A 13,564-nucleotide genomic window follows, 5' to 3' on the forward strand; every position below is an offset into this window, starting at 1 on the left:
CACTATGGGTGAGTTAAATGCTTAAGGGCTGTAACCTCCTAAGACTATTTACAGACCAGTTGGGTTTGAGGTATGAACTCATTGGCATTGACACATCTATGTTTTGCTGTTTAGAGACATTTCAACATGGCAGGCAAAGCATCAGAAAACTGGGTTGCTATTGTCATAGTATACTTTTCTGTTTTGAAGATTAATATGCTTACATGTAGGTCACTTGACAATGCAGTTTCATTTTCTCATTTATAAAATAAGTTGTACTATTTTGGAAGAGTAAATGTCTTGCTTAAGAGGGAGACAAAGATATACATTTAGAGGGTAGGCAAATAAACACTGGTCAAACCTGTAATTCAGGTAATAATACTGGAAAAAATACTAATAAGGAGCTCTGAGACTACTGTAAAACTGAAGGAAGAACATGTCTTTGGCAATTTATGATACAAATAAATGTTCTTGTTGCCAAATACTTAAATCAGTTCTAAAATGTAAAATCTACTTATACTTAAAAGCCATTTCCTATGGAAAATAAGAGTGGAGTAAGTTAATAGTTCTCTCACTTTATTTACTTATATGATTTTTTTTTCTTCCTGATGCCCTCCCCTGACTAACAATTATACACAAGGATACTTAAAATTCTCATTAGTAATGAATGTTCCATTTTGTTTGTCTGGAAGTGCCATAGATATTCTATTTTAAGTCTAGACTACTTTGGATTCATTAAATCCAAAAATCAATAGGTTTACTAGGAACAGAGAATGGAAACACTGTCCTTGAAATAAACATGCTGTATTTTCCCCAAAGAGCAGAAAAGTTTATCAGGAGGCCACAGTCAAATTGTAATAAAAAATTATAAGCCTTCTTTCATTAACTTGAGTTTCTTGATCTCCTGCCACATATTTCAATCCCACCCCATTCACTATGGATTTGTTCCGCCAGAGATCCTTCCAACATCTGGTTTACAATAATTCATGTTTTTACTAATTTTGAAGGCTAAAAGAAAAAAAAAAAACAACCCAGGGTATGAAACAATTAGGCCTTCCTTCCCCCTTTCCTTCCTCCTATCTTTCTCATAAATTGATCATTACAGCGTTCTGTGAAACAGCCAGCCCTGAGTTGAGAGCTGCAGTGTTTTTAGCCTTGAGGAAGCTGTAAAATGAAGTACTCTGGTGAGTGCTGATAGAAGAATAGAATCCTTTTAGCACAGATTTAAGGAAGACTACAAAGGATAAAAAAATCCACTCATTTTGAAACAGCAAATTGACAAAGCAAAGCCGAGATGAACAATAGTAGAGATGAAGGAATTCTGCTTTTTTGAAGGGTTAAAAGATGATTAAGATAGAATATGGACATTGAAAAGAGGCACATTTTCCTTAAATTAATGATTATATCATTTGCTGAATAAAAAAAAAATGTCCTAAACAGCTGTTTTAAATGAGGAAGGGATTCTTTCCCCCTCTACAAACACCTTACGTCTTTCTTTACAGAAAGCTTCCTAATTTGTATGCAAATACATTTTTTTAAAAAAGGAAAACATTAAGTAATAAATGATGTGCCTGGGAACTTGCACATAATAGTAATTCAAAGTAAACTGAAAAATTATTATAAAAGAATAAACAGCAAGCTTTTATAAAACTAATAGAGTAGTTTTGATAATTCATACTTATTGGTGGAGCAAAGCAAATAAATAGCCTCAGACTCTGGTTGATGGAAGAGTCAAACCAGACAACATATTTAATAAATCAAGTGTCAAAGTATATAAATTGGGCAGAAAGCCAAATAGCAGAGGGTCATGGATAAGATATAGTACAATACTGTAAAATGTTATTAGTTACAGTCCTGAGAACTCTGCTTTATTCTTTATTTTGATACCTTTGCCAACGCACTCATTTTGTTGGCTTGATAAATCATAGCATTAGAGAATGCTGCGGCCGAGGAAAGAGATTTGTTTTGTGTAGCACTAGCTATGCTAGGTGCTAAGGAAGGAGCTCAGGGTGGGTCTTTAGGGTTATGGAGGAGATCACCTGAGCCACCTAAGTTAAGGATCATCTACTTTGCAGCCTAGGGATTTGCTTCAACCTAGGCTATGATGACTAATACTACAGAGTACCAGGTCCTCTGCTGGATCCCAAGGATACAGACATGACCAAGACATGTCTTGGAAGATCGCACAGGATTGGGGGCTGGTGGACATGTCAATAAACAAATACAAAGTAGAGTATGGTATTAGAGGTGGATACATGGTGCTTTAGACACTGAGGTTTAGTAGAAGAAAATTCTACTGAATTGAGAGTAGGAAAGTAGGTAGCAGAGAGAGTATGAGTTTCGGACTCATGCAGACCTTGGCTCCAATTCCACTTTCATCACTTTACTATCTGTTAAGGGCAAGTTAGTTGAAGGTGCTGTCACTGAATTCACCGGTGTTGTCACTAGCGCATATGTTGCATTTGTGTGAATTATAAGAAAGCTCCACTTCACGTGGATGTGGCCCCATCCCAGAGGACTTGGCTTCGTCAGTGGGATGTGGAATGAATGTCAGTCTATGCTTTTTCCCTAAACCACCTGCCACATCTATATGTGGTGGCCCTGAACCTCAACATGGGTGAACTTTCATAAAGAACTCAGGCCAGCAACAGCATCAGTAAGAGTCTCATCAGTTCGCTATATAACTGTCACTCAAACACCAGCTCTTCCCTCTGGCTCCCTACGCAAATTAGTCAAGGGCTTATGGGAGTGTGGACATTTCAGTTGAGTATTGAAGGATGCTGCTTTTCAAGCAAGGAAGAACCATGTGCAGGTTGTATTTTCATTTTCGCAGGGAACTCAGCCCTGAAGAGGAAGAATTTGGGTAGGAGGGGACCAAGAGGCAGGATGACTAGTTGAGAGTCCAGTGAAACTCATGTGAGAGGATAAGGATCTGAGCTAACAATGTGGATTTACAGAGCAGGGATTCCACATGAATATAGGAGGTAGAATATATAGGATTTCAGATTGATAAGCAATCATGGGTGGAGGAGAGGAAGGCATCATGGATATGTATAGGACAACTGGGATAACCCATAACTGAGATTGTAAAATGGGTCAATTTCAAGAGGGACACAATGATTTCTTCCTTACACACAGTTTGGAGTTTGAGAAACAGGTGAAATATAGGCATACCTCGGAGACACTGCAGGCTCGGTTCCAGACCACTGCGATAAAGTATCTCAACTTTATATCTCAACAAAGCAATTCACATGAATTTTTTGGTTTCCCAGTGCATATAAAAGTTATGTTTATCCTATACTGTAGTCTATTAACTGTGCAATAGCATTACGTCTAAAAAGACGATGAACATACCTTAATTAAAAAATATTTTATTGCTAAAAAATGCTAACCATCATCTGAGCCTTCAGTGAGTCATTATCTTTTTGCAATAGTAACATCAAAGATCACTCATCACAGACCACCATCACAAACGTAATAATAATGAAATAGGTTGAAATATCACAATAATTACCAAAATGAGACTGAAGTGAGAAAATGCTGTTGGAAAATGGTGCTGACAGACTCACTCGACACAGGGTTGCCACAAACCTTCCATCTGTGAAAAATGCAGTATCTGCAAAGTGCAATAAAACGAGGTATGCCTGTGTTCTGAGTCTGGAATATGTCACTGGGACTCAGCAGACAGGTTGTTGTTATGGATATGGGATTTACTGGAGTTAACAGCAGAGCAGCATAAACAGATGGCTTTCTCAGGAAAGCACAGTGGGTGAAAACGGTCAGGGCTGGAACTCATGGCCCTGACGAATTCTAGGCTTTAGTCAGTCACACTTTACTGTTCTCACTAATTTGATGCCAGTTCCCACTTTTGCCCTTTTCTTTCTGGTGTGACTAGCTTCTTCCTCAGTTTCACCCATAATAGAGAATTCTACCCCCGTGGGAGCATAAACTACCTGAAGCAGATAAACCTATGTCACGAAAGATACTAGCAGTTCCTCAGGACTGGTGAAAACCCTTCATCTCCAGAGCAACTATTACCCTTATTTAACAAAACTATTGTATTTCTCTCCAGATGGTTTACTGTATTAAACATATTCTAACTGCCTGCATTTATAAACACAAACTTTTATATAAACAACATGCATTTGTAGTTTCTTTTGGATCTTCTCCTTTTCCCAGCAGCTCTGAATTTTAGTATGCTTCTTACTTACACTGAACTGACTCCAAATCTAAAATCTGATTACACACAGAAAAGGCAGATGCATGCAAATCAGACTAATGACAAAGCATTTAATTAGAAATTAAATGTACAGGACATACACTGCAAGAAATCTGTGCAGATTCTATTTGGAAAGTAAGCTAAAAACCAACTTCTATTATGGAAAATTTCAAGCGCATATAAAAGTAAAGAGAATACTACAAAGAACTCCCGCTCAGCTTAAACAGCACTCAGCATAAACAATTGGCACTCACAGCCCATCTTGTTTCATCCATGGTCCTACTTTAAAAGTAAGTTATTTTGGGGCTTCCCTGGTGGCACAGTGGTTGACAGTCTGCCTGCCGGTGCAGGGGACACGGGTTCGTGCCCTGGCCCGGGAAGATCCCACATGCTGCGGAGTGGCTGGGCCCATGAGCCGTGGCCGCTAAGCCTGCGCGTTCGGAGCCTGTGCTCCATGGGAGAGGCCACAGCAGTAAGAGGCCCGCGTACCGCAAAAATAAATAAATAAATAAATAAATAAATAAATAAATAAATAAATAAATAAAAATAATAAAAAATAAATAAAAGTGGAGGCAAGAAAGATTTTTTAAATGATTATCTTTCAGGATTCGGTGTTCGATATACTCAGAATGACAAAACTATATTTAAAAATGACATGCTCTTAAGCTTACTTAACAGTTTTTTTTTAAAGAAAAAATTCTATGATTTTAGTTATCGGAATATTCTCCCTGCCACTGAGATTTGAAGTTTAGTGTGTGGTTCTACTCTTGGGGCATTTTGCAACACTCAAGACAGCTGAATCACCATCTGTTCTGTGGAACTGCGACTTATTAGTGGTCACTGCTTTCAGTAGCATTTTGCTGAATGAAAACATCTGGTAATTTAATTAGAAAGAGTCAACCATAATTACTGGCTGAGAGTGAAATATTCTAGTCCTTTGCAATGGCTTGTTCCTCTATAGTTTGGTATTACTGGCAACACCTCAGTTGAAGTTCCTTATGAAAATAAGCTTGATAAGATGGCTATAAGGCCAAAATACATTCATCTAGAAGATTTGAGATTCAGTTCATTAAGAACGTGATTTTTCTTTGATTTTGTCCCTTCTACAACTTATTGGAGGCCTTTCTTATACTTATTTAATACACAGTATTTTAAAGGTTCCTTACACATGTCTATACTAATATATAACAAGAATATTCGTTTCTTAAACAAAGGATCCTGTGTGTTAATACACAACACTGAACAGACCATTATTACCTGATAAGTGCCAAATACTTGGTAGTAATACAAACAACACTTGCAAGGTATTACTAAGTTAGAAAAAAGAAGAGTAGAACAGCACTGTTATGAAATGTAAAAATCGAGCCAAGCCGTGTTTTGGGCACTTCAAAGCAGGAATTCCTGCAACCGGTACACCATCTACAACATCCTGGGTATTCTGTTTTCAGATAACCTGCATCTGTTTTAAACCAAATTAAGCATCTATTTCCAACCCAATTAAGAAAGAACAGGACTCATTATGGAGAGGGATCCACCACACACATATTGCTTATTTACAGATGGTTTATGCACCATATCGCCCGGATTCATACATCTGCTTTATGTTGAAAGATGCACTAGGGTAATTGCATCTAAGTACTTCTGTGAGGCAAAGTTAAACAAATATGGGCATTTCGGGGGTTTGTGGAGAATTATGTTATGCGATACTTTACTCCCTTTCCAAGAAAAACAGAAAAGGGAGAACTTACTCATACGAAATATTAAAGATGTCATTAGGAAAACTAGGGCCATAGGAGACAGTGGGCACACAAGGTTGGTTTCCTGGTTTTGATAATGCATGATGTTACATAAGATGTTACTACTGAGGAAGGTGGGTGATGTCTACCTTGGACTACTCTGTATTATTTTTCCAACTTCTTATGAGTGTATGATTATTTTAAAAGTTTAATGAAAGATAGCGGGCATATAGTTAATTAAGTTTAAACAACAACGTGGTCCAGAGAACACTCATGGCTATGCAGGGTGCGGGGTGTGCATCAAAGAAAGATGCACTACTGAATATAACAATAACCTCAAAGTCAAAAGTCAGAGTTTTGTGGTTTGGCTGTGCCCCTTGAGATATGCGTGACATAGGCAAGTTTCTTAAATTGTAAGTTTGGGCTCCTTCATCTGAAAAATGAGGATATCATGGCACTCATAAGATTATGATAATAAAGAATTAAGAGATGAAGGGTTGTTTCTATTAAACTGTAAAGTACCAAAGCATCATAAGGTGATATTTATAAGATTGACTAAATTAGAAAACTGTTGACAAGTATAATCCAACAACAAGTGGCTCATTATCACACAAATAGACCAAAGTCAAATTACATCCCCCTCGGCTTTTGTCAGTATGCAGTTAAGACCTGATGCAATTGCTAAGATGAGAGCAACTTCCACTCCCCAAGAGTTTCACTGTAGAAGGGAATCTGCTCTTTTTCCTTCCACATATTAAAACACTGATGATTCCTGATGCAGATGAACTCAGTTCCCTGATTTTCTCCTACAGGAGGAAAATATGTTTATATGCACAGAACCAAAAAAAACAGCTCACTCACCAACTTCATCCTGAATTTCCTCGGCCACAGCAGGAACATTGTAGAGCAGAGAGAGAGACTGGTTCATGCGTTCGTAAATCACGCGGAGGTGTGTCATAACCTGCAGCAAAGGATGATAGCTCCAGGTAAACCATCTCTGGAGTAAGGAAGAGTTATTTTCCTTACCAAGCACTGCAGACAGATACAAACTTCCCAAATAAAACTGACAAAATGCTGCTGGAACTTTGAACATGAAAGGGCATCTTTATTTTTCTTATTCCCTCATTTTTTGTTCTCTAACTTGGAGCTGCTTTAAACTTTCCATTATATTATATGCTTGTAACCATAAGATATAAAGCCAATTGAAAAGACCATTTCTGCCCAATTCTGATTCCTAATATTGAGATTCCTAAATAAGCTCTGATGCTCCATATATATACGTCTTTGCAAAGTTTCCAATAGATGGGATCATATGGATATTTAACATGAAACATAGATATTTCAAAAAATTCTTCTGTTTAAGGAAATGTAAAATTTCAGATTTCCAGAGGTAGATCCCAGTTGTCAAGTTTTGAAAATGGCAGAGTATAAAACTTATCACTACCAAGCTTCATTTAGTCTCACATTATCTCCAAGCACTACAGTAGAAATGGAGTTTATGATTGTCTTCTATAATTTAGTTGAACCAAATTTTAGCGGTTTTGGTTTATACAATTTTGTTTTCATTTTAGTCATCAGAGTTTGATGGTTCCTTAAGAATCAGTAGCAGTAGACACTCAAGATTTTTATATTCTTTGTTATTTTCATAACTCAGAAAGTGCCAAACCACATGTTGCCCTAGGACAAGCCTTTAGAATTTACCAGGTATTAAAGAACTCTTGCTATAGAGGTCCAACACCCATGGCTATTCTGGGAATACCTAAAGATCCAACTCAAAGGGCAAGAACACTGAATTGTCCAAGTTGCATGATTACCACATTCTGTGCTTACCTGGGACCGGATCTGAGCAGCTTTCTTTGGATCCACCATGCGAACATGTTCAAAATGCTTTAAGGTATGCTGTCTATCTTTCTGTTCGGCACGGACATACTTCTTTAGCATGTTGAACACATGACGAGGCTGTAGGGGGAAAAAAAAAGTTCAGGTTTGTCCAAAATATTGCTTCTTCCAATGGTTTTGGGTCAGAGGTCCCGCTAATTCATTCCATGATGTGAAAGCACTGTGAGTCACATTTTTGCAATTCTCCATTCCCTTCTTACTAGGTAATTCTTATTTGATTGGTCACTTTTCATTTCTGTAACAGCATTTAGCATTTGACACATATCATGATGGCTATCCTTGTTAACATTTTCTTTTAAAATAGTGTCTTCTGCTACTGAAGGACAGTTAATTTTGGATCTGTCAGATTTAAGTTAGGTACTTTCCATTTTCCCACCCAAATATACAGGGGCATATGAGACTACAATTCTATCTGCACAGTCTTAATGGTTGTCTCAGCAGTAACTGTTGCACAAATAATCCCACCATCAGTAGTATGTAATAATCAAAATGAGAAAAATAATAGATAACCATTACTAACTTGCAGGCCAAGAAACAGCTGATAAGCTCTAAGAGACATCATATTTTTCTGGGAGAAAGGCCAATGTATTATTTTACTTTGGAGTTTAATTAAATTCTTTCCACGCCATCAGATTCTAATTCTTTCAGCAACAATTAAGTTGCTTCTTAAGTGCTTCTATTTTTTTTCTAATTGATTCCATTTCATTTTTATTCCAGTCTTACTTGAAAGCATTCATCCTCATAAAAAAAAGGGACAAGGTCTGCTTTCTCTATCTTTAACAATTCTCTTGCTACATGCATTCTACTATGTGATTTTTAAAAATGATTTCCAAAGACACATGTTTCTTCTTCATTAAAACAAACAAAGAAAAATTACCTATGCAAGTTCATATCAGAAATAGAATTTTGGCCATTTGGGTCTATCTAATTATTATTAACCTGTGAGTCATGGGCACCTTGAAAACCAGTTGGAAGGTACAAAATTTATTCACAGAGATGGTGTATGTGTTTTCCAATACCGTATGGACTGTGCCTCCCCTTCTCCTGTTGCTTAGCTTAGGGCCACCTCCCTGACATGCCAGGTGGAGGTGGTACCCTTTCTCTGTGCTCCCATGAAATGCTATGCAAACCCTCATTATTGCATTTCTGACTGCTCTCTTCAACTGTGAGATTCTTAAGGGCTAGATTTTGTCTTTCTTTATCAGGAATCACAAAATATACAGTGCCTGACTCAGAGAGGGTGCTCTGTACTATACCTTCCATAGGTCACATTCCTATACTTAAGAAAAACAAACAAAGAACTACAATGAAAAGAAAGTAAACCTGAGTTCATCTGCCTTATTTATTTCTTTTATCCTTTTATCCTAATGTGCTTCTCCATAATCTCCAAAAAAGGCAGATATCACAGCTTGAAACAGTTTTGGGCAGCACATCATTACAATTTTCACTGGTACTCTGAAATCTGGTTGACCCTACAAATCAGGGAATGGCCTTTTAAATCTGAAAAGGAGAAAAGTAGTAAAAGAGATAAAAACCGACGAACTTCTTCGATAATATACATATTTAAATGACAATAGGTTTTAAATATATATATTTTAAAAAGGTGATTTTGGGGTCAGAAATCAAAGGCCGAGTATTGTTGAATGGATATTTTATATGCAGGACTGTGCAATCAGGATATTACATACATGCTTGTTCCTTATTCAACACCAAGTCCTAAAGAAGTCCCTCTAGTTCTACTGCAATTATGCTTCCAGAATTGGAGACTGCAACTAATTGCATTCATCAAAGGTATCCCAGCCGACTGGCTGAATGTGCTTTCTCAGGTGCTCTATTTCATTCCTTTCCTCTTGAAAAGGCTTTGTTGTTTTAAAGAAAATGGAATTTTTTTTCTTTAAGAGCTCAAATAAGAAAAAAAAATACTTCAATTGAACATAAAGATTGTTTTTCATCATAACTTTCTTTTCTTCTTCTTTTTCTTTTTTTTTTTTTTTGTAGTCAGTCACCTATAAATGTTTCTACAAGGCATGTTGTCCTCAGAGGACTGTCACCTCCAAGCATGGGCACTAGGATATAACTGCTCCAAACTGGCCTTGGCATTGCTGCTCTAAGCTGAATTCTGCCAACTGACACTTGGGTCTCCTCCCACTGTTTTTTTCCACTATCATCACAAACAGTATCGATTCCCACTTGCTATTATTAATGTTAACATTAATTTAAAAATAAACACGAGTCACAAAATATCTAAGCCTCATCTTCCTCATCTGTACCATTCAGATAACGATCTTTCATACTGTGTATGTGGGAATTAAAAATGTTGTTAGTTACTCACACAACTGCTGCATCCACAGCTGCTACTCAGTACATGCTGATTTCTTCTACTCAGTCCCTACCTCCATCCCCTCCCCCTTTCCCTTTCTTCTAAGCAATAACAGTTCAGCACTTATTCACTGCTTATATGAATAAGATTGCGTTTCAAGTGCTTTATTCATAGTAACTCATTAAATCTTCCTATCAACCCTGTGACAGAGGTGCAGCTGCTTGCCCCACTACATTGATGAAGCAAACAAGGCACAAAGGAGGTTTAGGACTACGAAGCTGGTTCCATTTAGTTACAGAGCTAGTCAGGGGTACAGCAAGAACAGGTAGCCCAACATTGGCTCCGCAGCCCGTTCTCCTGATCACTATGTGATCCTGCCTTTCAAGGAAACTCTAAAACGGACCACACCAAAGACATGTTCCACAAAGTAACCTATAGAACTGGAAACTGAAAGAAATCGCTGAATAGTTAGAAATGAGAGCCTGTTCTAGGAGTCCTTGCCTGGATTTCTAGCTTTCATAAGCTCAGATAATATTATTTTGGGACACGCTAATATCCGCTCTTTTAATTGTGCTGAAAATCATCCAGATTTGTTCAATCTTGGAAATACTGTCCTTGGTTTTTGGCATTCCGCTGTGCTTTAGCTAATGCCTCGGATGTAGGGAGGAGAAATAGCAAGATAGGAAGGTCCTCTTTCAATCTGTTTAGGATTACTGGAAAAAGATTATAGGTATTAATAAAAAGTTAGGCTTTTGTGACATTCATGGATTCTAGTTCTAAATCCATCCTTATCTTCTACTAAGATGGATAATTAAATGGTGAATGTGTTCGAATGCTGAAAATAGCTTATCTCCTTTAATACCGACATTTCTTTATATGTTTCAGAAGTATATTCAGAAATATATTCCTAACTTTCCCCCCCAAATCTCTAGAGCTTGACAATGAAACAGTAGCACACCGGGCTCTCGTGATGGCCCAGGCCTCTCTCTGCTGGGGAACAAAGCTCCTGTGAGGATAATAAGCCCTCAGAGCCCAGCGTAAGCCATGACCTCATCACTGTTTATGTGAGCTCAGATACACACTGCATGTGCATCTGTACAAACACCAGCCTTTTCTTCCCACTGCCTACACCTCAGGACACCAGAATTCAGGAAGACACTCAGAAAGACACTCTGACGTCCCTCATTAAATGAATTACAAGGTTCTGTTTGGTTGACTTATTCACGTAAACATATTTCTAACGATCATGCTTAGAAATGAAAAATAAAAGAAATCAGATTAGTTTTTATGTTGGAGTAGACAGACAAATCATGTCAAAGGAAATGGCAGATGATACCTCATAAACAAATGCTATTTTAGTTAAGAAAGAAAAATAGATAACATTCCTTTGTACTTCTGTATATTCATTTGCTTTAGTTAAACAAAAAAAAAAAAAGAGTTCTGCCTTTGGTATGTGATTCATGCGTGTTTCATTCAAATACAGAAATAACTGCCTTTACAATTTTTAGCCAGAACGCAGAATTTCCAAGGCTTAAAACTATTTCTAGAGCTATTTCACATATCACAGAATAACAGGGAACCTCCATTGTTTCGGGAATTTTATTTCATTATGTTAGGACAAAGATGAATTTCTTAAAATTGTAATTAAAAACTCAGAACATTCATCTAGAAATGATAGGAAAAAATACCTGGTATCTCTACAGAAATATATTCTCTTAAAGTAACTGCTATTCTATTGTCATGATCCTTACATTTAAGACAGGATTATTCAGGCGATTAGAAAAACAAGCTTAAGAATTCAGTGGCTCGTTGTAAGGATACTGGGAGTAAGCAGAGATTAGGAAACATTTTAACCTCTATGCATATAATTTCAACCTTTCTCAAGTCTTTAACATCTTCTGTAACTAGTAATAACATTTTTTTCTGCCAAATTCCCCTCATTTCACAATATTCTATGCACTAATACTGAAATCTAGTTATATTGCCATTGAATGGCTAATCTTATTATTAAAAATTATAGCAAAGAACAGAGATAATAAAAGGAAAAGATCTGCCCCAGGGGGACTAATTATATCCAATCCTTTTTTTATTATCATTATTGTTTCCTAGTGTTTAGCCCATAATTACAAAGTATCTATTTGCATCAGATGTAGCACTTTTCAGTACACATTAAATTCACTTCACAATCACACTGCATTAAAAAAAATCATTTCAAAAAGAAATTTCGTAAAGGATTAAGAGTAGGCCCTACTAAAATGGATTATACTGAACCTGAAAATAGAAGATTTACATTTTGGAACATTAACCATTTCCCTCTCTTGGAACAAGAGTGTAACATATCGTTAGCTCCTGGCTCAGTTCCTGGCATAATTTGGTTGTCAAAAAAATGTTAATTAAATTAATGAATAACCTAGAGCTAAATATAACTTACACAAGTAGTTCCAGGGGCAAAATACATCCTTCACGGCATCTGAGTTGAAAATAACCATCTCTCAACCAAGAAGAGATGCATTCCCAATTTTTTGATACATACTGATCTATCCACCCAGTCTGTTGGGGTACTTTAGGGAGCTGTTTTAATGGGGAACTCTTCCCAGAAAATATTTCATAGGCTCTACAGAATGTTCAAACCCCAGTGTCCACAAGATTCATATCCTTAATTTCAAAAGATGTTATAGTTTGTCTTCTTGTGGCTTGGGTTTTGATGTCAGGCTGATGCATGGAATTTTGAAAGAAATTTCACAGCCTTTCCCTCTAAAAGGTAACTTTAAGAAATTAATGTTCCCACTTCTCAGATGTATTGCCTTTTTCACTTGGTTCTTTTATGCAATTTCATAAACTTGGTGTCCATGGACTTTGGATCAATCAGACACATTTGACTGACTCAATGCCAATCACATCTGAGTGGGTAGCTTTCTATTCCACAGTTCACTTGGAACTGTGGTACATTAAGACACAATTGTTCAGCTCCACTCTGCCTCTCTGCAGCGTTATGCTTGATGTAGAAATCTGGCATCTTATCATAACAGACACTTGTGCCTGAAACCATCTCCTGATGGGAGGGAATGATCTGTCAAGAGCCTTTAAAAGCCCTAAGCATAATCTTGTCAAGAAGGAAGTAAATGAGTCACTTTATGGGGAAGCACCCTAACCTTTCTAGTTCACAAGGGACGTATTCAGAAAACCCTCTCCTAAAGCATTAAATTGAACCCTAGTGGTTTCCAACCCTGTGACTGGGGAAGTTAATCACCTACCAAGAAAATGCAATTCTCTCCTGTTTTCATAAGTAGGTTCAGGGCCATTATTTTCACAGTTCTACATCTTGGATTTTGAGATATCTTGAGCACATAGATGTACAATGTACAAAATCTCTGTGTGCAGGTTTAAAAAACTCCCTTAAGAGAGTTTAAC

General features: G+C 37.1%; 1 protein-coding gene across 7 annotated transcripts in view; it reads right to left on the reverse strand.

Annotated features, from left to right (window-relative positions):
• Positions 1–13,564, reverse strand: part of APP (amyloid beta precursor protein) — a 275,416-nt gene that overhangs the window by 59,522 nt on the left and 202,330 nt on the right. For all 7 annotated transcript variants that reach the window (XM_065876966.1, XM_065876968.1, XM_065876967.1 and 4 more), the window contains 2 exons: positions 7,765–7,893; positions 6,796–6,895 (listed from right to left, as the gene is read on the reverse strand). In XM_065876966.1, coding sequence (XP_065733038.1) covers positions 6,796–6,895; positions 7,765–7,893 — 229 coding nt within the window. The remainder of the gene's footprint in view (positions 1–6,795; positions 6,896–7,764; positions 7,894–13,564) is intronic.

This window comes from Phocoena phocoena, chromosome 4 (assembly GCF_963924675.1).
Source record: "Phocoena phocoena chromosome 4, mPhoPho1.1, whole genome shotgun sequence".
Taxonomy (NCBI): domain Eukaryota; kingdom Metazoa; phylum Chordata; class Mammalia; order Artiodactyla; family Phocoenidae; genus Phocoena; species Phocoena phocoena.